Source organism: Bos taurus, chromosome 28 (genome assembly GCF_002263795.3).
Source record: "Bos taurus isolate L1 Dominette 01449 registration number 42190680 breed Hereford chromosome 28, ARS-UCD2.0, whole genome shotgun sequence".
NCBI lineage: Eukaryota > Metazoa > Chordata > Mammalia > Artiodactyla > Bovidae > Bos > Bos taurus.
Genome location: NC_037355.1, coordinates 40,878,727 through 40,899,727, shown reverse-complemented (window position 1 = coordinate 40,899,727; position 21,001 = coordinate 40,878,727). Strand labels below are relative to the sequence as shown.

At 52.3% G+C, this 21,001-nt stretch overlaps 1 protein-coding gene across 5 annotated transcripts in view; it reads left to right on the top strand.

Moving 5' to 3' along the window:
• The window catches only part of GRID1 (glutamate ionotropic receptor delta type subunit 1), a 685,448-nt gene that overhangs the window by 190,050 nt on the left and 474,397 nt on the right, over nt 1-21,001 (top strand). For all 5 annotated transcript variants that reach the window (XM_024986927.2, XM_059882689.1, XM_024986926.2 and 2 more), the window contains one exon: nt 19,440-19,645. In XM_024986927.2, coding sequence (XP_024842695.1) covers nt 19,440-19,645 — 206 coding nt within the window. The remainder of the gene's footprint in view (nt 1-19,439; nt 19,646-21,001) is intronic.

Here is a 21,001-nt window from a genome sequence, read left to right as displayed (position 1 = left end):
CGTATATCAGACTCCCACTGGCTATCTGTTTTGCATACAGTACATGTTTCAATGCTGTTCTCTCAGATCATCCCACCCTCTCCTTCTTTCAGAGTCCAAAACTCTGTTCTTTATTGAAATACCTATTTGTGAGTGGCTAGATGAGTCTGGAGATCCTGGGAGAGTCCAGGCTAGTAATGTAAGTCAGGCGTGGATGGTATTGGAAGCCACAGTACTGGATGATATCATCTAGGGGAGATAAGAGGTTGGTTAGGGCTTTGGAGAGAATAGGGTGCTGACTCCTGAATTCCAGTTAAATGGAACCCCTGGCAGGTGCTGTTCCCCACTGGCTGTAGGGATCATGACAGTAACACTGTCATCTCAGATCCCCCCTCCCTTTCCGTCTGGGATCCTATGCTGGTCCTGATCTCTGAAATCCTGATTCTGCCTCATTGTATTAAGAATACATGTAATATTCTTATATGTAATAAAAGAGTTGGTGATAAAATATAATAACAGAGTTGGCAGTTCAGCACATGCGTGGTGATCTCTCATTTCTGACCTCTTGGCTTCCAGGAGGAGTGTGAGTTCAGAGTGTGGGCTGGACCAGACCCTGGGTATCTGGGGGCTTGGTCCTACCCATCTGCAGACCTGGTCTCTTTTGAACGTTTTAAGCCATCCTCATCCTCCGGATATTTCTCTGCCTCCCTATCCTCCCCAGGCCTGAAATCTGTGCAGCTGACCCTCAGAGGTTTCTTGAGGGGCACACGGTGGAGCCCCACCTGAGATTCAAGACTTTCCCCACACCAAACTCTCCATGCCCCCTCCCAGAAGAGCGCTCTGAGGACCGTCAACCTGACCATCCCTGTTGCTGATGTATGTAGTCAGAGGAAAAGGGCAAGGGAGCGGAGATGAGAAGGGGACCTGACACCAGAGCTTTGATTCCTCCCATTGCCCAGGAACTCGAGCCAGCCAACAGACAACTGGATTTCCTTTTTGTCCTGGTGACACGGCTGCATATATTTCATTTCCTAACGGAGTTTTATTGCTGCTTCAGGATGGTAGGAGTAATTCTGAATGCTTTCCGGGGCTCTCATTTCCTTCCAAACTGGAGATCACTAGGATCATGATGAAAACTCTGACCCAGAATTGGAAGCTGCATCTTTAACTGCTCTTGCAAAGTTGTGGGAAGAGGCAGCTGTGGGTTATGAAAGAGCCTATTTGGTGCCCAGAGCAGAGGCTGCGTGGCTGCTGCTGTGGAGAATGGCAGGCCGGCTGTCCACCCGGAGCTGTAGAGCTCCATAATGTAGGCGCTGAGCTGCCAGCTGCAGACTGGGGCAGCTTGGTCCCAGGGCCACCATAGGGCAGTCCCCACTCTGGGAGTGCTGGCCTGAGAGGGGGACCCTGGGAGAGTATGGGTTTATTTTAACTGTTGGTTTTCCTGGAAGGCAGAGGGAGCTAATAATAATGAGGGGGTTCTGTGTGGCAGATACATCCGCATAAAGCAGAGAGGCTAAGGGCAGAGGCTTTGGAGTGGTGGCTCTAGCACCTACCATTCTTGAGTCTCAGTTTTACCATCTGTAAAATGGGGATGATGATAGAACTGCCTTGCTGGGGTGAGTAGATGAGATGGGGAGAGCTGGGCACAGGGCACAGGGCCTGGCGCACTGCCAGGATGTCCCCCAGGGTTGCTGCTCCTGGGGAGGACATGGTGGGCGGAGGCATGTGCTCCACGCCAGCCTACGAACGGCAGCCCTGCCAGCTGCTCCTCTCCAGATGCAGGACCCAGCTCTAGCGTGGGCTTCTGCTTCAACCAGGAGTGTCTTCTTGGACATGGACTTCCTTCTCTGGACAGAGAATTGCCTTTAATTCATTAATTTGCACATTTTTTCCCCACGACGCTTTGTTGAGCTGATATTAGGCACCAGGCTCCATGCCTGGAACTCAGGATGCGCAGTGATGAATCAGATGCTCAGAATCCCCAGCCTCTGACCAGATACACCTGCTGCTGCTGCTGGGCTTGGGCCCCTGGGATGCTGTGGCCGGCCCAGAGTCACACACAAGTCAGGGGGCTTCCTGGAGGCCAGGCATGGACTGTGGACCTTGGGGCTTGACGTTCTGTTGTATTCATTCCTCTGGAGGCGGCAGAGTCCGGAGGAGTCAGATCTGCTCTGTTTCTGGAGTGACCGAAGCTCTCTGGACTCCTTTTCTCATCTGTAAGCCAGGAATAGGAATACTGCCTTCACAGGCAGGCTGTGAGGAGGTCGTGAATTGGAGCGTGCGGGGCTAGCACACCGGAGATACTCTGAGACTGGTCTTTGTGCCCCTCCTCCCCCACCCAGCGCTCCTGGCCGGGAGGACGTTTGCCCTTGGGAGGAGGAGCAGGACTGACCTTGGCTCTGGCGGCCACGTTTCTGTCACTGTGGTCTGCCCCACTGGCATTGATCAAACTATTAGCCTAGTTGTCCCCACCCTCCTCTGAGCCCTGGAGCAGCCCTGGCATTTCCAGGACCTTCCAGAGCCTGGTGATGGATGGTGCCACAGTCCAGGCCTCGCTTGTGATGGGCCCAGGCGGGCGTGGGCATGTGATGGATCAGCCTGAGGATGGTATTTTGGAAGGAAAGTTCAAATTATATTTCAGGATAATACCCTGCCTCCCCGGCCCCCACCCTGAATCCCATTTGTAATCTGGCCCAAGAAGTTCTGGCGGGAGTTAACTAGCTTGTGATGGATGGGCTGGCACTTCCGTTCAGCCTGCAGATCCTGACTCTTAATTAATATAGATGTGGGTTTAATTTGGGGGGTTAGCAGGCCTGCATGGGGCCACAGAAGCCCTTGGCCACCTGTGCTTGTTCCCAGACTTGCCTGGGCCAGGGTGTCCAGCCGTCCCACCCATTCTCGCAGAGCTCCTGGTCTCTGTGGACCCCTGGCTCTGTTATGACTGGTCTCTGCCATCCTCCTGCTTTTATTACCAAGGGAGGCGCCCTCCAGGTGGTGCGGGGATGCTGCTGCACAGGCACCATCTTTGGGAGTCAGCTCCCCGACCCAGGGGAGGGTGGGGGAGGCCAGGGTGAGGGGAGGGCACAGCTCTCTCCTCCTTCCCGGGCACGGCTGTGGTTTCTGACCATCTGCGTGGTGTTAGGGGAGATGAACTGCTGGCGTGTGTGTAAGAGAGTGGGAGTGCATTGTGTGTGTCCGTGTGAGTGTGTGTGCATGAACTGAGTGCCCCTGTGTGAGTGTGAGTGTGTGTGTGAGTGGGTCATGGGTGCAGGTGTGCATACATGAGAGTGGGGCTGATGAATGTGTGTGAGTGTCGTGAGCCCTGGTGTGCTGGTGAGTGTTCAACAATGGCTTTCCAAGGAAACAGAAAACTATAGTTTCGCTGGTTCCTGGGGTGTAAATACTCCCACAGTGACTGATTTTGAGTGGTGTGATGTCCTTGAACATGTAATCGGGAAGGGATGTGTGTGTGTTAGATGCTCAATTGTGCCCGACTCTTTGCGATCTCATGGACTGTAGCTTGCCGGGCTCCTTTGTCTATGGAGCTCTCCAGGCAAGAATACTGGAGTGGGTTACCATTCTCTTCTCCAGGGGATCTTCCCAACCCAGGGATTGAACCTGGGTCTCCTGCATTTCAGGCATTTTCTTTACCAGCTGAGCCACCAGGGATGATGTACCATTGTGTGGTATTTCAGATACAGCAGACATTAGTAGCTCTGTGAACACAGATAATAGTAAAGTATAGCCAAATAACTAGGAAGTGATGAGTTTTGTGTATTTGTGAATTTTATTTGTAATGTAATTTGCTTAATTATATGGTTGTTATTTGATTTATAGTGACTGCGTTGGGTAACTGGCTCACAAAACTGAAAATTTAACAGTAGCCTCTCATGAGATGGTTCAGGCTGGTTCCAGCATACCACTGTGTGAGTGAGTGTGTGAGATGAATGTGAGTATGTGGGTGTAGGTGAGTGTATTTGAGTGTGTGTGAAGGTGTGAATGTGAATACATGAATGTGAGAATGTGGACCTGAGTGTGAGTGTGTGAGCACAAGTGTGCCCGTTTATGTGTGAGCATGCAAGTGTATGTGAATGAGTGTGTGGGTATATACACAAAAGTCAATGCGTTTCGGGGCTTCCTTGGTGGCTCAGTGGTGAAGGGTGTGCCTGTCCAGGCAGGAGACGTGGGTTCAACGCCTGGCCCGGGAAGAGGCCACACACCGGGAAGCAGCTAAGCCCGTGCGCCACCAGCACTGAAGCCGGCACGCTCTAGAGCCTGTGCCCTGAAGCAAGAGAAGCCACCGTCATGAGGAGCCCGTGTAGCAATGAAGACCCAGCACAGCCAATAAAGAACAGAATAAAATTATTTAAAAACATGAGCTTTAAAGGACAAAATCAGGGGCAGGCTCCAGCCCAAGAACTAGGAGGGAAGAGGCTCAGATCCGAGGGAGACTGAGACGCCCAGCACAGCAGAGCCTGGCTGGGCCCAGTCCCATCAACATTCCGGAGCAGAGGGGAAGAGGGGAGGGCTTCTGTGCGCCTAGCCTAGGTCTGGGGCTGAGTGTCTGTCTTCCCACAGCTGAGCCCCTCTCTTGTATTTCTGCTTTGGTTCCCCATCCACCAGCCTGGAAAGTATAACTGGTGTCCCTGATACTTTATTCCTCCCTCGCCTTCCTTTCCTGCAGCCAAAGGCCCTCCTCTCCACCCCAGTGCTCCTGCCTGTGTCCAGGCTCCACTGGGTCATGCCTGGGCGGTGGTTTGGAAATTTTTATGACCGATGGCCCTTTGCCCTCCAGGTCACGCTCCCTCTTGCAGAATTGTCAAGTGGATTTTTCAAAATCCAACCCTTTCTCCCACCCCATGCTGTGTCCACACTGCTTTCTGTGGTCTGCCATGACTTAGACTTCAGCCTCATCTATACGACACCCCTGGGACCCCCACTCTGCTATCCCAAAGAAGGCGCTGGTGATGCCGTCAGCACACCCACTGCCTCTGGCTCAGTTTCACACCCCGCTTCACCACTTCCTGGGTGGAGGACTCCTGCCCTCCTTTCAGCTGGCACTGCCCACACTTCCCTCTGGGGCTGGCACAGAGAATCCTTCCCCAGACCGGTGTTTATGCGCTGCTCTCCACTGTGAGGTCTTCATGGACAGCGATCCTCACCAGCCTGGCCCCCATCTGGCACCGGGAGGTGTGAAGCTCCACGCACGGGTGCCTGTGTGAGGGCAGAGACTGGTCCTGCTGCAGAAGCTGCCTTCAGAGGCCCCCAGAGGGGCAGGGGCACCCGTGAGCCCCGTGTTGCGCTTCACTCCTAGCCGTGGTTGGCACTGCCTCTTCAAAGGCAAGTTCCAGAGGAAACAAATTAAATCTGAGTAAATATCAGGGGGTCATTATGTAAATTAAATGCATAAGTAAAAGAACATTTGTCATGAGGTCAGCAGAGAGCTGTGAAGACTGAGGTTTCCTGAGCCGGGGCTGTGGAGGAGCAGGAGGGGCAGGGTGGTGCTGGAGGTGGCATGGAGGGGGCAGTGTCACTGGGGAGACAGGCCCATCGTTCCGAGCCCTGCCCACATGCAGACTTTAGTCCAGGCGCTTGTATCCATCCTCCTGCGTGCTCTCTGTGGTGGTCCCCACAGGAGGCCCCACCCTGCCCATTTTACAGAGGTGGCAACTGAGGCTCCGAGAGCTAAGTAGGCATGATCAGGCTATAGATGACAACATGTATGAGCCCATCTCCTAGTGTCAGGCTCCAAATCCCGACTCTCCTGCCTGGGAGCCAGAGCCCTGCTTTGGAAAGGCCCCAACAAGAGTTGGGCCGCAGCTGCTCAGGCTGCCTGGCTCTGGTCATGGCGGATACTCAGGCACACAGGGGGATCCGGGCTGCCTCCAGAGCGACTGACTTCGCTGCCCCCCAGTCCTGCCTCTGCATCAGAGACTTGGAGTAAGCCATAGGGTGGAGATGGTGTGACCGGGGCCACAGTCCTAGTCCCAGCTGACCCAGGGGTCCCTCTGATGCCAGTCCTTCTGTCCTGCTGCTTTCTGGCCAGTCCCAAGAATGCCGCTGTGGCTCTCCCCCTCAGGAGCTCATCGGGCTCGGTGTCCCTCACGGCCACACAGAGCCATCAGCAGGTCTGGGCAGGCTCCAGGGTCCAGGAGATCCTTGGTCCTGATGTTCTCTTGGCCTGGAGCACACGTCTCTCCTTGTGGGAAAGACCACCTAGGCGTACGGGCTCCAGGGCTGAGCTCTCTGAAGGTTTCCTGGAGACCCGTCCTCCCCCAACACTGCCCCAGGAAACAGACTGCTTCTTGGGCATTTTTCATGGGTCCTAACGCAGCTTCACAGAGAAGGCAATGGCACCCCACTCCAGTACTCTTGCCTGGAAAATCCCATGGATGGAGGAGCCTGGAGGCTGCAGTCCATGGGGTCACTAAGAGTCGGACACGACTGAGCGACTTCACTTTCACTTTTCACTTTCACGCATTGGAGAAGGAAATGGCACCCCACTCCAGTGTTCTTGCCTGGAGAATCCCAGGGTTGGGGGAGCCTGGTGGGCTGCCGTCTATGGGGTCGCACAGAGTCAGACACGACTGAAGTGACTTAGCAGCAGCAGCAGCAATGCAGCTTCAAGCCTTGCATGTCTGTTTCCATTGAGCTCCTTGTCTGATCCTCTCTCAAGCCTCCACAGTGGTTATGGCACAGTGGACAATCAGACACGTACTTGCAGAAAGCCTGAGTCAGAGGCCAGTCCCATCTCCTTGGCACTGGAGGTGGGAGGCTGCTGCTGGTCCTAGGGCAGTGAGGAATGGTGGGGGCAGCGAGGATTGGGGTCAGCCAATGGCGTCCCTCGGCCTTCCTCCCCCCCCCCGCCCTGCCTTGAGCAGGTCTGAAGATGTGGAACCCAGCTCAGAGCAGTTTCCAAGTCAACCCAGTTGAGCTGCCATTTCCAGGAGCATGGGCTTTTCCCCACAGTGATAATTTACGAAATTAATGAAGATGCTGCATTTCACTGTGTAATGTCAGTTATTAATACTGATTGCAAATTAACAGCTGGTAATAGCATGCGTCACATTTCCATCTTCTTTCCGTTTCTAAAAGCTAGACTCTAGCATTTGGCCAGCTTGCTGTGAAGCTTCTCTGGAGCTTTGTGCACCTAATGTGATCACTCTGTAGGCTTGGGTAGGGGTCTGGCCTACCACCAGCAAGTCCCATACCTTGATGTGACACAGAGCAGAGTCTTTGACTCAGTGTGTGGCTGTGGGGTTGAACCAGCTCCGTTCAGAGCTGGGGGCTAATCTGTGTAATGGGTGTCATCTGGCAACGCCCTAGGGGTGTGTGAGGCTCAGGTGGAGTGTGTGTGACGGGACCTGCCTCTGCATGTGCACATGGTCAGGGGCTCTGACCTGCCTCCTTCCCATCCCTCCCCAGGAGCTGTTGGCTAATTGGCAGATGCGGGTAAAGAGCTCTGACTCCAGCGATCTAGGTTTGAACCCCAATCCTGCCTCTAATGGGCTGGATGACTTTTGGCCAGACATTAGCGTGTCATGGGAATTAAGTAAGACGATATGTGCCAAATGCTTAGCATGGTGCTGGCACATCAGGCCTTAATAAGCAAGTACTGTGATGATTATTCCATCATCCTCACCACATGGCTTTGTTCCTGCCATGCCTCCAAGGCAGGTTGTTTGTTGATGGCATTATCAAGGAGCAAAGTCACTGTCTTTGGGGGCCCCTTGGACATTCAAATGTGATTTTTTTGGCTAAACACTTGGAAATCACTTTTCTAGATTTGCTTCCAGTTGTTGCAGTTCAGTCACTCAGTCATGTCCAAGTCTTTGGGATCCCATGGACTGCAGCATGCCAGGCTTCCCTGTCCTTCACCATCCCCTGGAGTGTGCTCAAACTCATGTCTGTTGAGACAGTGATGCCTTCCAACCATCTTATCCTCTGTTGCTCCCTTCTCCTCTTGCCCTCAATCTTTCCCAGCATCAGGGTCTTTTCCAATGAGTCAGCTCTTCTCATCAGGAAGCTCCAAATTGTTGGAGCTTCAGCTTCAGCAGCAGTCCTTCCAATGAATATTCAGGGTTGATTTCCTTTAGGATTGACTGGTTTGATCTTGCTGTCCAAGGGACTTTCAAGAGTCTTTAGCACCATAGCTTGAAAACATGAATCTTTGGTGCTCAGCCTTCTTGATGGTCCAACTCTCACATCCGTAATGCCTGGAAATCACTCTTCTAGGTCTGCTTCCAGATCTTACTTAAATTGAGAAGAGTCCAGGAAAACATCCAGAAATGTCTCAAAGCATGATTGTGGGTTGTTCCTCTTGCTGGCTGTGTGATGTTGATGGAGGGACTCCTCTGGTTTCAGTTTTCTCATCTGTGAAATGGGATGGTTGTCTCTTCCTCTGGAGAAGGCAATGGCAACCCACTCCAGTGCTCCTGCCTGGAAAATCCCACGGACAGAGGAGCCTGGTAGGCTGCAGTCCATGGGGTCTCGAAGAGTCAGACACGACTGAGCGACTTCACTTTCACTTTTTACTTTCATGCTTTGGAGAAGGAAATGGCAACCCACTCCAGTGTTCTTGCCTGGAGAATCCCAAGGATGGTGGAGCCTGGTGGGCTGCCGTCTATGGGGTCACACAGAGTCAGACACAATGGAAGCGACTTAGCAGCAGCAGCAGCAGCAGTCCCTTCCTCACAGACTGTGGGGAAGGAGAACATAAAAGACACATGTAAGGATTCAGCAGCAAAAGGAGAGGGAGTTTCGGTTCTGGGCTTGCTTGCCAGGCTCTAGGGACCTAAAGGCATGGGGTGGCCTTTTGGGGCTGGTGGTCGGTTTCCTTAGGGACCTTGTGCTCAGCCTCCTCTGGGGCATGTCCAGTTTTTTCAGTGGGGTCTTGGTTCCTTCCTGAAAGGTCTGTTGGTGCAAGAAGTGAAGGAATTTAAGCCAATCCTACCTATCTTGGAGGAAGAATTGCTAAAATCAATACCAAATACCTAGTAAGTGAGAGGTGACAGGAACATCAAGCTTTATTTGTGAACATTTTAAGAATCATTAGTGTATTATGGATTCTTTAGAAATATGATCTCAGTCCATTGATGGAAAGGAATTGCAAATCAGAGGGACTATTTATTGCAGTGGGAATAAGGGGCCTGCCAGATTAAGAAAAACTACTGAAGGAGCCAGAAATTTGAAACATGAAAGACAGTAGCAGATCAACACTGCAGAATTTTATCCAAGTACTGGAACCCAGCTTGGAACAGAAGTTGGTGAGGGATTATTTTATAAACCTATTTTCATCATAACATGTGTAAAATGCAAATTTTGATCATTATGTAAATTAGTTACTTGGTGTAATTTACTTAATTCAAAGCACTTAATGCAGCGTGGTATGTTTTTTTTTCCAAAGTGCCAGAGTAGACGTTTATTTTAAATTGTTTTTAATCTCGGTCTTCCAGCGTGATTATTTACAATGTTTTTCCCCTTGTGTTTGTTTTTTAAATGGAAAAGAATAGAGTTTGGGGGGAAGTGAGCATGTTGTGATCCCACGGTGTCCTCCTTCGCCAGGCTCCAGACAGCGGGTGTGAGTCAGGCTCACACATGGACCTCTATGTCTGAAATGACACGCGTGTGCACATGCTGTGTGAATGTGCTCACAAGAAGTTTTCCAGACGACTCTTTCTTCTTTACAGAATCTGCTCACGTATGGTTTCGTGGCTTGTTCTGAGACCTGTTTGAACAGAAAGCTCCTGGATATTATTGACCCCTATTATGGGCAGAAATCTGCTCTCTTTCTCACAGAGTTTTCAATGTCAGCCCTTCCCCTTCAGCCACTTTACAACTTTGGAATTTCCATTATCACAGAAGGGAGAGCTGACCTTTTTAGTCTTCTATTGTATCATTCGATTGTCAGGATGGCACCTCCCTTCTTGATGAGCCTCTAGAACAAGAGAGATGATTTGTTCATTTGGGAACCTTTTGGGGCCGTTTCCAGTGCTGATATAAGGTTGGGAGGGAGCTGGCAGCCACTGAACATCTATGTTGCCCTGTGCCCTGGTAGATCCTCAATGGAGGATCACAGTGCTCCTTGGAGGCAGGTGGGGTTAGCCCTGTTTGCAGATGAAGGGATGGGCTCAGAGAAGTGGCTACCCACGGTCGCGGGGCTTGTGAAGGGTGGGATTTGAATGCTTGCTTGTGCTTATTCTGTGGCCCCTGGAGTGTGGCCAGTGGGGCCACTGCTGTGTGCCTTTCCTTCAGCTGTATCCCTGGTCACCATGCCAAGGGTGTTGTGTTATTACTTAGGTAAGACAAGGCTGGCAGATCAGGAGACAACTCCCATTGAAAAGATAGTTTGTGACAATCCCCAGATGGAGGGGGTACACCATGCCTTAGGTGGCCACTGAGGGAGGCACCAGGGCTGATCAGGAGGCTGGGGAAGGGAAACTATGGGCAAGAGCCCTTTATGTGATTTCTATAGTAAAGAATGGGTGAAGTGGGGTAAGCAGGTTCAGAGTTGGCTGCTGCTGCTGCTGCTGCTAAGTCGCTTCAGTCGTGTCCGACTCTGTGTGACCCCATAGACGGCAGCCCACCAGGCTCCCCCGTCCCTGGGGTTCTCCAGGCAAGAACATTGGAGTGGGTTGCCATTTCCTTCTCCAATGCATGAAAGTGAAAAGTGAAAGTGAAGTCGCTCAGTCGTGTCTGACTCCTAGCAATCCCATGGACTGCAGCCCACCAGGCTCCTCTGTCCATGGGATTTTCCAGGCAAGAGTGGGGTGCCTGGAGTGGGGTGCCATTGCCTTCTCCGCAGAGTTGGCTAATTGGAATAATTTTGGCAGACTCTGGGGCATGGGGTGTCCTGAGTTGTCTAGTACCTGGTCCTGAGATGACTGGAGCAGGTGAATAGTGGCTCAAAATGTGGGAGTCCCATGGAGGAGGTGGTCGGGGTGTGGGCTTTGGTGTGGCTGGTTTACATATGAACGGGGTGCTTTGGGGCAAGTTGTTTACTATCTTTAAGAGTTGATTATCCCTCTGAGGGGCGGTTCTCCAGGGTCAGCAAAGTGCCACATGTCAAAGCGTCTGAATACCAAAAATAAAAGACATGGTTAATACAGAGGGCAGGGTTTTGGGGAGTTGGGGGTGGGAAGTCACTCTGAAGGACTCCCAGGGCCAGCTGAGCAGTTGAGATTGTGACCAGGACAGGGAAGACCTTCTTCCCAGATGAGAACCTCAGCAAGAAGCCATAGAACAACAGCACTGTGCCACCACGAAAGGGGGGATAGCACTTGAGGGCCCTTCTGCTCACCTGTAGCCAGCCCCTGCCTGGGCCCTGGGGGCATTAGCTCTGGGGTGACCTTGTCACCTCATGACAGGGAGAGGCCTGCATCCTGCTTTCCTGAGAGCCGGCTGGATGCACCACACCTGTGGGTGTCTGCTCCTCTCTTTGCTGAACTCCCATGGGCCTGCTTTGTGACCACCTGACTTCCCTGGAGATGGCTTTTATCACACCCACACGGATTGATAATGCATCCGTGAAATGCAGTCTGCAAATGAAGCACACTCTTGTGTTTCTTGGCATGTGGGCGGTGCTCGGTGAACGGTGGGGCGGAGCCACTCTCTGCTCTGGCCTGTGGGCGGTGCTCAGTGAACGGTGGGGCGGAGCCACTCTGCTCTGGCCTGTGGGCGGTGCTCAGTGAATGGTGGGGCGGAGCCACTCTCTGCTGCGGGCTCAGTCTTACATGCAAGACTGAGAGCTCCTTGAGTTCTTGAGGACAGGGCTGTCAAGTTTCTAGGTTCTGCTGTTCCCAGAGAGGCGGTCAGGAAATAGTCAAGGAAGGAGAGGGGGATAAGGGAGTCAGGGACCCACAGCTGGGCAGCTGAGGTATGGGAGGTGGGGCACCAAGTGGATTCTGAGAAGAGGGAAAGGGCATCAGCTTCTGATCGAAGCCACAGCAGGCGGGTCTTTGTGATCTCTTACCTTGGAAATTGTGGGTGCTTCCTCCTCTGCAAACCCAGCCTCCGTCACACCCCGGTTCTGTAGCTATTCCATGAATGACATGAAAGGTGGCATTTTGAATTGGTGCTGGGAAGGGGAGTAAGCAATACGGGGAGAGAGGAGCCTGAGCAGAGGTCTTGGAGATGAATTTGAATTTGGGTAAACTATTTGAACCATGTATTTGGAGGCCAAATACAAAAGGAATTTTTCTAAAAAAGTCAGTAGAATGAAAATTGTGTCTCAGCGTTGGAAAATTTGCCAAAAATCCCCAAACACTTCTAACTGTGAACTTCTGGGTATGAAGTGGCAGCCTTTATACATACATATGTATATTACAGATGGTAAAATATTCTTTATAAGTACTCTCAGTGCTTGGACATTTCTTGGAAATTGAAAATGGTATAGGAAGCAATTTGAAATGTGTCCTTTTCATTTCAATTACTTTTCAGAAAGTATTTAAAATACTCATGACTATATGATTTTTTTTTCCCCCTGAAGGAGTAGTGAGATAGTTAGAGATATAACCTTAAATTATGGGGGGAAAAAGCTTGCCCAATTTCAATTTCTTGTTTGCCTCCATCGGATACAGGACAATTACATTGTTGGTGAAGTTGCCCTGGGTTTTAGCCTGGTTCTTGCTTTGGTTCAGTTTGTTCCACTGACTTTGGCTGTACGTGACTCTGTGCTAGGCATGGAGACTTGGGCTTGGACAAAGACATGAGAGAGATCTAGTTCTTGCTTCCCTGGTCCTCGAGCTTTGAAACTTGGGGGACATATGAATTCTGACTTGAGGATCTGAGATGGCCTGCAGGGAGGTATGGTTTCAATTGGGCCTTGATGGAAGGATAGTAGTAGTGTTAGCAGCTCAGTCGTGTCCGACCCTTTGTGACGCCATGGACCATATAGCCTGCCTGGCTCCTCTGTCTGTGGAATTCTCCAGGCAAAATACTGGAGTGGGTAGCTATTCCCTTCTCCAGGGAGTCTTCCCAAGCCAGGGATTGAACCTGGGTCTCCTGCTTTGCGGGCAGATTCTTTACCATCTGAGCCACCAGGGAAGCCCGATGCAAGGGTAGGGCTCTGTAAATTTCAAACTGGGTGAATCTCAGCTGAGAGTGTAAGTGCACACATGGGGGATGTATATGGGAGTGCTGTGGTGGTGTACTAGGTGTGTGTGTGTGTGTGTGGAGGGTGTCCAGGGAAGGGCAAAGAGCTTCTTTTTCTGGATTTTGGGTGTGTGGTTTCTGTTGGTGGAGGCAGGTGATGGTGATAACAAAAGTAAAAATTAAAAAATGTTGCTAAGACCAGAGAGTCTCTTATGTATCAGACTAAGATGTATGGAGTTTATTTATGTTCAATAATAAAGTCTCTTGAAGGTTTATTGTTTGTTTGTGATTGATGGCTTCTTTTGAGAATATTAATTTCTGGGCAAATTTAAAAGAAATGTATTATTCATGGAAAGTTTTAGAGGAGAGCTTTATCATAAGCAGATGTGAAGTCTGCAGACATCCTGGCGGACGGCACTAGTGGGGAGGGCCACAGGGTCAGGGGGACCTCCTAGGAGGCTGTGGCTGAAGTCCCAGGGAGGAAATGATGGTGCCAGAACCTGCGAAGGGGCCGTGGAGATGGGCTCGCGCTGGGATGTTTAGGAGGAGAGGAGAGCCCTTGGCCAGACTGGGTGTCTGGTACTGATGTTCCCTGAGCCCGGCTGATGGGTGATACTAGAGGGAGGCTCAGGAATGTGGGGGTGTGAGCAAGAGGAAAGAGGAAGGAGCCGAAGGAGCCCGAGAACGTCTGGAGGCCCAGAGAGAAGAGAGAGGGCTTCAAGGTCAGGTGGTCACAGGCTGGGTGTTCTGGAGAACCCATGGAAAATGAAGAGAGAGAAGGGCTGCTGTTGGTTGATGGCTTTCGCAAGAGCTTTAGAGCACTGTGGAGTGGGTGGTGGTAGGCAGAGAAGTGAGTGTTGGGACCTGGGCCCAGCATTCGGAAGCTGGTCTGTGGAGGGGAGGAGAGATGGGGCAGGGGAGGCCTGGGGCTCGGGCACTGTGTTCACCTCCTCCCCTGCAGGTGGTGGAGACTCCGGCTTCCTTGCCTGGCGGCTCCACACTTCCAGTCCTCCCTATGCCCAATCCCCATCATGGGGCGAGCAAGGTCCTTCTTCGTTCTGGGTCCCACATGCTTCCTTCTGCAGCTTTTCACGTGCTCTCTCTGGTTAGGAGCGTTCTTCCCCTGGCAGTTTCCAGGACTGGCTCCCACCCTGACTCTGCCAGCAGTTTCCTGAACCCCAGTCTCTACTTTCTTCGCACTCACACCACTGTTGGAAATTACCTACTAGGCATGTTGTTTGTTTCCAGTCTGTTCTCCAGCCCCTGAAATGTAAGTCCTGTGCCAGCAGGACGACCATGGGCTCATTTGTTCTTGTGCCCCAGCCCCTAGGAGGGGGATCAACACAGAGAGAGCTCTCTGTGAATGTTGGAGGGAAGAAGGGATGAATGAATGTCAACAGGATGACTTGCATTGGATGGACTTCTGGGGACCAGGTCCCTTGAGGGTGGGCCAGTGCAGCTGAGGTCCATCCTGGGGTGCTCACATCAAATTCCTCACAGGAATGTACTTGCCCCTGTTCCCTAAACTGCTTCCTTTCTCTGGGGAGCAGGGTGCCTCTCCCGGGAGCCTCTCTCTGTCATCCCTGTGGGTGATGACAATGTCCTTGTTCATGGTTCTTCCCCCGCCCAGCCACCTTGGAGAGCTGTTAGCCATTTGCCTCCTCCTGCCCTTTCTGGGGCTGACGGGAGGCCCCTCTGGCCCCATCGTCTCCCTCTCTAGTGGAGATGGGTCTGGTTGGAGGAGCTGCACCAGTGAAGGTGGGATGGGCTGGCCGGTCTGCACAGAGAGGTCCCAGTGGAAGGGCCTGGGCCAAGGTCCAGACCTCTGTAGGGGGCAGGGGGCTCCTGGGATGGTCACTCTGGTACCCTGAGAGCAGCCCCATCTCTCCGGTTATCTAACTTCTTGGGGAATTCTCCCTTTTTGGGGAGCAGCGGTGGGCAGCTGACTTTCTTGGGGGATGGGGGTAGGGTGGCATTACAAACTCAGTCTTACAGGGAGGAAGGGACTTTTGCTGGAGAAGCAGGCCTCCTTGGCCCCATTCCTGGGGAACAGCAGGCAGGCGGCAAAGTTTACTTGTGCTCTTGACTGTCATTCTGTCCCCAGCCACCCTCCCAAGTGCAGCTGAGCACTGATTTTAGAGGCTGAGAGCTGACCTTTTCAACCTAGTGGGAGCAGGCAGCTGTAGCCAGGGGCTGTGGTCCCGTGGGAGCGCTGCCTTCAACCTGCATCACTTATTCCAGGTATGAGGAGCCAGCCGCTGGCAGGGAGCTTAAACTCTCTCTGATGGCTCGGCTCCATCAGGGGCTGCCCAAACAGAAGGCGGAAACCCAGCAGCTCAGGGGTTGCAGTGCGGGAGCTCTGTGGGCTTGTGTTCTCTGTGTGTGCATGCCTCTGTGTGTACCTGTGGGTCCCAAGACAGTTGCCACCCCATATGGCACCTCCTATTCCCTGAGGAAATGAAGCAGTCTTGTGAGTTGAGATGGATTTTGGCAGGGGGACCTCAGGGAAGAGACTGGAGTGGACTTCTCCCCCAGCTTGTGAGAACTGGTCATGCTGGCGTGACACATGAGGATCCTGGACCCCTACCAGACTCATGGACCTGTGGGCGCACACACAGCCATGTTGGAGCCCTCATTGCACATATGCTCATGTAAAGCATGGCTCTGCAGATGTGGCCAGTCTCTGCCACTTTAAAGATTTGCAGTGGCCTTGAAAGGCACCGGAAGTGGGGTGGGAGCTGGTAGATGGTGGATCTCAGAGTACTACCTTCATGCGAGTCCCATCAACTATGCTCAGATCTGGGTCAGAGCCAAGGCCATGGGGCAGTGAGGACTGTAAGTGTCCAGGTGAAGGGATAGGGCTTCAGAAGCTACCAGTGTCCTCCCTGGACTGGCTAACACTCAGTACCCCATGTGGGGAAGCTGTGTGTTGGAGTGACTTTTTATGATACAGGTCTTGCTCATTCAGTGAACTTTTCATAAGGCGTATTAGATATGATGCATCTGATGAACTTGGTTTATCAGTTAGTTATTTCTGAGAAGCAGACCATCCCCGGAATTAGTGGCTTAGAACAAGTCATTTATAAATAGTCGTTTTTGTGTATTTGTGAGTGTGTGTGTTTGTATGTGTGTGTGAGTCTGTAGATCTCTTCAGTTCAGTTCAGTTCAGTCGCTCAGTTGTGTCCAACTCTTCTGGTCTCACTGGAGCATCTGAATTCACGTAGCCCGGGGTAGTTGCCTGGTCCACCTGATCCTTCTCCACATGTGTCTGCATCCCTCTGGAGGCTAGCCGAGGGCTCTTCTCCTGGTGGTGGCAGAGTCTGAGGGTGGAAACAGAAATGCCCACTTACTCTAACCTCTGCTTGTACCAAGTAGTAGCGGTCTTACGAGTCAAAGCAGGTCCTGTGGTTGTGTGTAGGGGCTGGAAGGGTCTTCAAAGTGGTAGGGCAAGAAGCACGGTAACAGGGAGGCCCGAGTGCAGCTCGTCTCCTGTGTTTGGTCCATTGCTTACACTGCATTGGTTAAAAGACAGTTTCTCAGGCAGACCTGCACTGGAACTTTCTGAGATGACCCATCACATATGGTCTATATTTGTGCTATTCAATATAGTAACCACCATCCAGATGTGGCCATTGAGTATTTAAAATGTGGCTAGTGTGACCAAGGAACTGAATGTGTGATTTTATTTAATTTTGATGAAACTAAGTTTAAATTTAAATAGCTACAGGTGGCTAGTAACAGCCCAGATTGAGGGGGGAACATCATGGATCATTTGGGCACAAGCTGTTGCGTGCCTGGCGCAGGAGGCCACTGCTGATTTGAACGTGGGTGTTTGCTGGGTACTGAGATATTCACAAGCTTACCCTTAGCAGGCGCGGACTGTGCCGTGTGCTCAGGAGAGGGAGGGGCCAGGGTTGACACCGGGCCTGAATTGTTCAAGTTGGGGTGTTGCATTTCTGGTCCTCGAGCCATCTCTGCCCATGTGTCCTGCCATTGCCTCTGATGGGTGAAGAAGCTCTGAAGAACCTCTTCACACTTTTCTTTCTAAGGCTAAAGATCTCTAGGGTCCCAAGCAGGTTGGTGGGGACTGCATAGCCTCTCTGGGGGATCCAAGGGTTATTGACAGCCTAGAGCCTGTGTGTTGGGAGCCCCTGATGCTGGGGCAGATGTAAGCCACTGTGTGGTCCTCCACTGGTCACCTTTGCGGGGGAGTTCGGGGGCTTGATGCAGAGGGCCCATCCTGCTGCTTGGTACCCTTGAAACCCTCGTGCTTTGTCAGGCAGGCATCTCTGGGCACATGTTTGTGCTCCGGGGCCCAGGCTGATGATGGACAATGCTGGCTGAGGTCATGGCTGGGCTAGAACACATGAGCATGAATGTCAGTCAAACATTTGCGATCTCTCGGGCTCTCATTTGGGGACTGCCGTGTCCTCTGATGGATGATTAGGAGGTCAGCTCTCTGTGGATCCCAGATGCAGGCCCCTGAGATGCAAGCAGGGGGTAGCTTCATGAACTGTGGTTCCTCACAGTCCTCTGAAAATGACAGTCAGGGACTTTCATTCCCAGCAGACAGATGAAAACACTGAGGCACAAAGTAGACGGATGGTTTGCCCGGGTGTTAAGGGGCTGCTCTAGGCTGTACACATCTGAGCCTGCGGCAGGTGCTCAGACCTGTTCCAGGGCTTCCCCTCGTGACGGGAAATAGGGACCCTGTGCACCCGCCCCCCGGAGCCCCAGTTATGACTCCACAATGCTGTGGCTTCCTGCCTGGCACTGCGCTTGGCTTTCCATGGCCATTCTTGTCATATCCAGCTAGGACTAGACTTACTGTTGAGCCTGACCTCTTGGCAAGATGGGCAGGGAAGAGACCACTGCTTGCATGCTGCAGCTTGCATGGTGCCTGGCACATGTAGAGTTCAAGAATATTTGTGGAATAGGCATGAAGTGAAAGTTTGTGAAAAAAAGATTGGTTGGAAAAACAATTGGGTTGAATTAACACTGTATACTTTGAATTTGGGTGACTGGCTGGGCCAGAGTGTGCCCAGGGAAGCCTATCGACAGCCCAGGTGCTGGAGGAGGACAGTTTGTGTGATTCAGGCTGGCCCAGAGTGTCCCCTGGAGGAGGTGGCTCGGGCAGGGCCTGCCTTTGGGAGCTGGGATACAGATATGGACCAGATGAAGGAAACATCCCAGGTCTGAAAAAGTGGCCTATGAACTGAGACTCTGGGCTGCAAGAGATAGAAATCCAGATCAAGTTGGCTCAGGTGGGAAAGGGTGTTTTTTGACTCGTGAAACTGAACAGTCCAGGGGAAGCAGGCTTCACAGATGGATCCAGAGGCTTGAATGACATCAGCAGGACTGTACCCTACTCTCGGACCTGCTTGCTGGGTCCATTTTTGGGCAGATCACCTTTTGGAGAAGTCAGATGCTCATGCAAGGCTGCTGCTGAGAGATTTGGTCCTAATTAAAAAATGTTCAGCAGTGCTTGCCATCACAAGAGTAAGTTTTCACCAATGAGCGACATAGCTGGGCCCCAAACTCCTTCTGGACCCCTGCTCCCTGGTGATTTATTCCAGCTCCTCATGGTCCCCTCCAGCCCTGGGCTTTCATTCTGCCCTCTTGGTGACCGCAGGGGAAACAGCAGACCTGTCTCTCAGATGCTCCACCAAAATGCCAGGATGGCGCCCAGTCCAGGACCATCCCGGACTACCTGCTCACCCCTGATCCAGTCAGGATGTGCAGTTCTCATTGGACTTGAGGGGCAGTCACTTCAGCTGGAAAAAGAGGGGATGAGGAAAGTTCATCTAGGAAAATCAAGTCTCTGGAACAAGACCGTGCCCCAGACCTCAGGGCTGGGGGGTGAGGGTACAGGGTATTCAATTATAAGATTGGGGCAGGGACCAAGATTGGAACCACGCAAGGCCAGGTCAGTCAGTGGCCTTAGCTCATCACTGAGGGTCAAGGAGTCACAGCCCTGGGGAGCAGAGCCAGGTAGAGGGATTGGGGGTCCAGGGTTAGGGGCCACCACCACATATAGCAACCAAGACAGAACTGCCAGGACTTTCACTCCTATTGGATGAAAAAAATAGGGAGAGAAAGGGAAATTTTCACGCAGGACACTTTTTGGCTCCAGAACCTGCTGGTGGCAGGAAGTGCTCCCAGCGGTGGGAGACACTTACCCAGGGGCTGGATGCTGGTATAGAATGTTGGCACCAAATAGACGTCTTGCATTCCTTTGTTCCTTGGTCCACGGAGGCAGACTTGAGTCCTTGTGGAAGGCTTATATGGGGGGTAGTAGTGTTAGACACCCTCCAAGGTCCCTTCCTGCTTAAAGATGGTTCTCTCCCCTCCTCTTCTCCACTGCTCAGATATCCGCGGGCTCCAAAGCTTTCTGGACCAGGCCTCGAGGCTGGGCCTTGACGTGTCTTTACAAAAGGTGGACAAGAACATTAGCCACGTGTTCACCAGCCTGTTCACCACGATGAAGACGGAGGAGCTGAACCGCTACCGGGATACGCTGCGCCGTGCCATCCTGCTGCTGAGCCCGCAGGGGGCGCACTCCTTCATCAACGAGGTAGGTGATGGGGCCTGGGGCCCCAGGAGCTCTGCCCAGGGCTCCCTGCGGGGTGACGCAGGTGGGCCGCGGGTGCTGTCTGCTCGGGCATGGCTGGAATGGATGTTGGAAGCCCTGGATGCTGGGCCCACAGCTCATACCACAAAGGGGGAGCCCCCAGCACAACTTGGCTCCCAACTGGTCCCTGACAAGTGGTGCAACGTCTGCCCAGATGCTGAGAGGCTTGGGGCTGCTAGAGGGAAGCCTGCTTATAAGTCACTGCCAGGGATTTCTGTGGCAAAGTCAGGCCTTTGTTGCTGTTTGTTTCCTTTTAAGTTTCCTCTCTTTGTTGACAGGCATAAGCCTCTAGGGATAAAAGAGATTTCCAGCTCTCTGCAGAGGTGGGCTGCTCTTCTTGGGGATGTGTTCACACCTGGAGGAGGTGTTGTTTGCATATGCTTGCACATGTGCTTACTTTTTTGGTGCCTGGGATAATCAATGCTTTATTTTCTAAACACCTCTATGAGGGGTTAGGACCTTCTAATGTAGACAGGGCCCGCAAGTGTTTGGGAACAGACAACTAGAAATACCCGATGAGCCAATTGATCGGTGGGACCTGGTGATCTAAAGGCAAAGAAGTGACAGTCTGGAGTTGGACTCCTGCCTCTCTGGCCTGGGTGGACTTGGGACTGAAGGAATCAGGGTACTGCCGAACGCTTCCTGCGGCTTTCTTTCTAAGCCCGGTCACTTTGTTGGCCCTCTCTGAATGTTAAATGAAGTGAATGGCAGAATTATCCTAATTCCACTTGATGTCCTTTGCTTGCTTCCTCTGCTTTCCCCTCTAATTAATTATTACTCAAAATGCTACCTCATGTATCAGGAGCCAGCATGAAGCCCACTGCTGGAGAGCTTAAAATTCGGGCATGCTTAATTTCATGCAGTTGGCCGGCCGCCATGCTGCTTTGAGCTAATCAGGCCCCGGATCACGCTGGTGGTCCAGCCAGACTGTGAGGTCTGGGCGGCGGCCGGCATCTTCACCAGAACACACTTCCCTGTATGAAGTGACTCAGGCCAGTCATGGGCAGGCGAGGATTAGCAGCACTAATGGGTTCGAGGCTTTCTCAGAACGTTCCTGCCTGTGTCCTGGCCGGTGTCTGCCCCTAGGCAAGCTTTTCTCCTTGCTGAATTCCGTCCACTCTCGGAGTCTGCTCTGGGCTGGTGTCTGCCAGTGGCGCCAGGCTCCACCCCTCTCTCTTCTCGCCAATCCCTTGCCTCTTCTCCTTGCTTGCAAGTAGGAAAAACGTTGGTTTTGGAGGTAAGGGACTTTGGAGTCAAGTCCAGCTCCCCCCCTGACTCTGTGTGACCCTGAGTGATTTG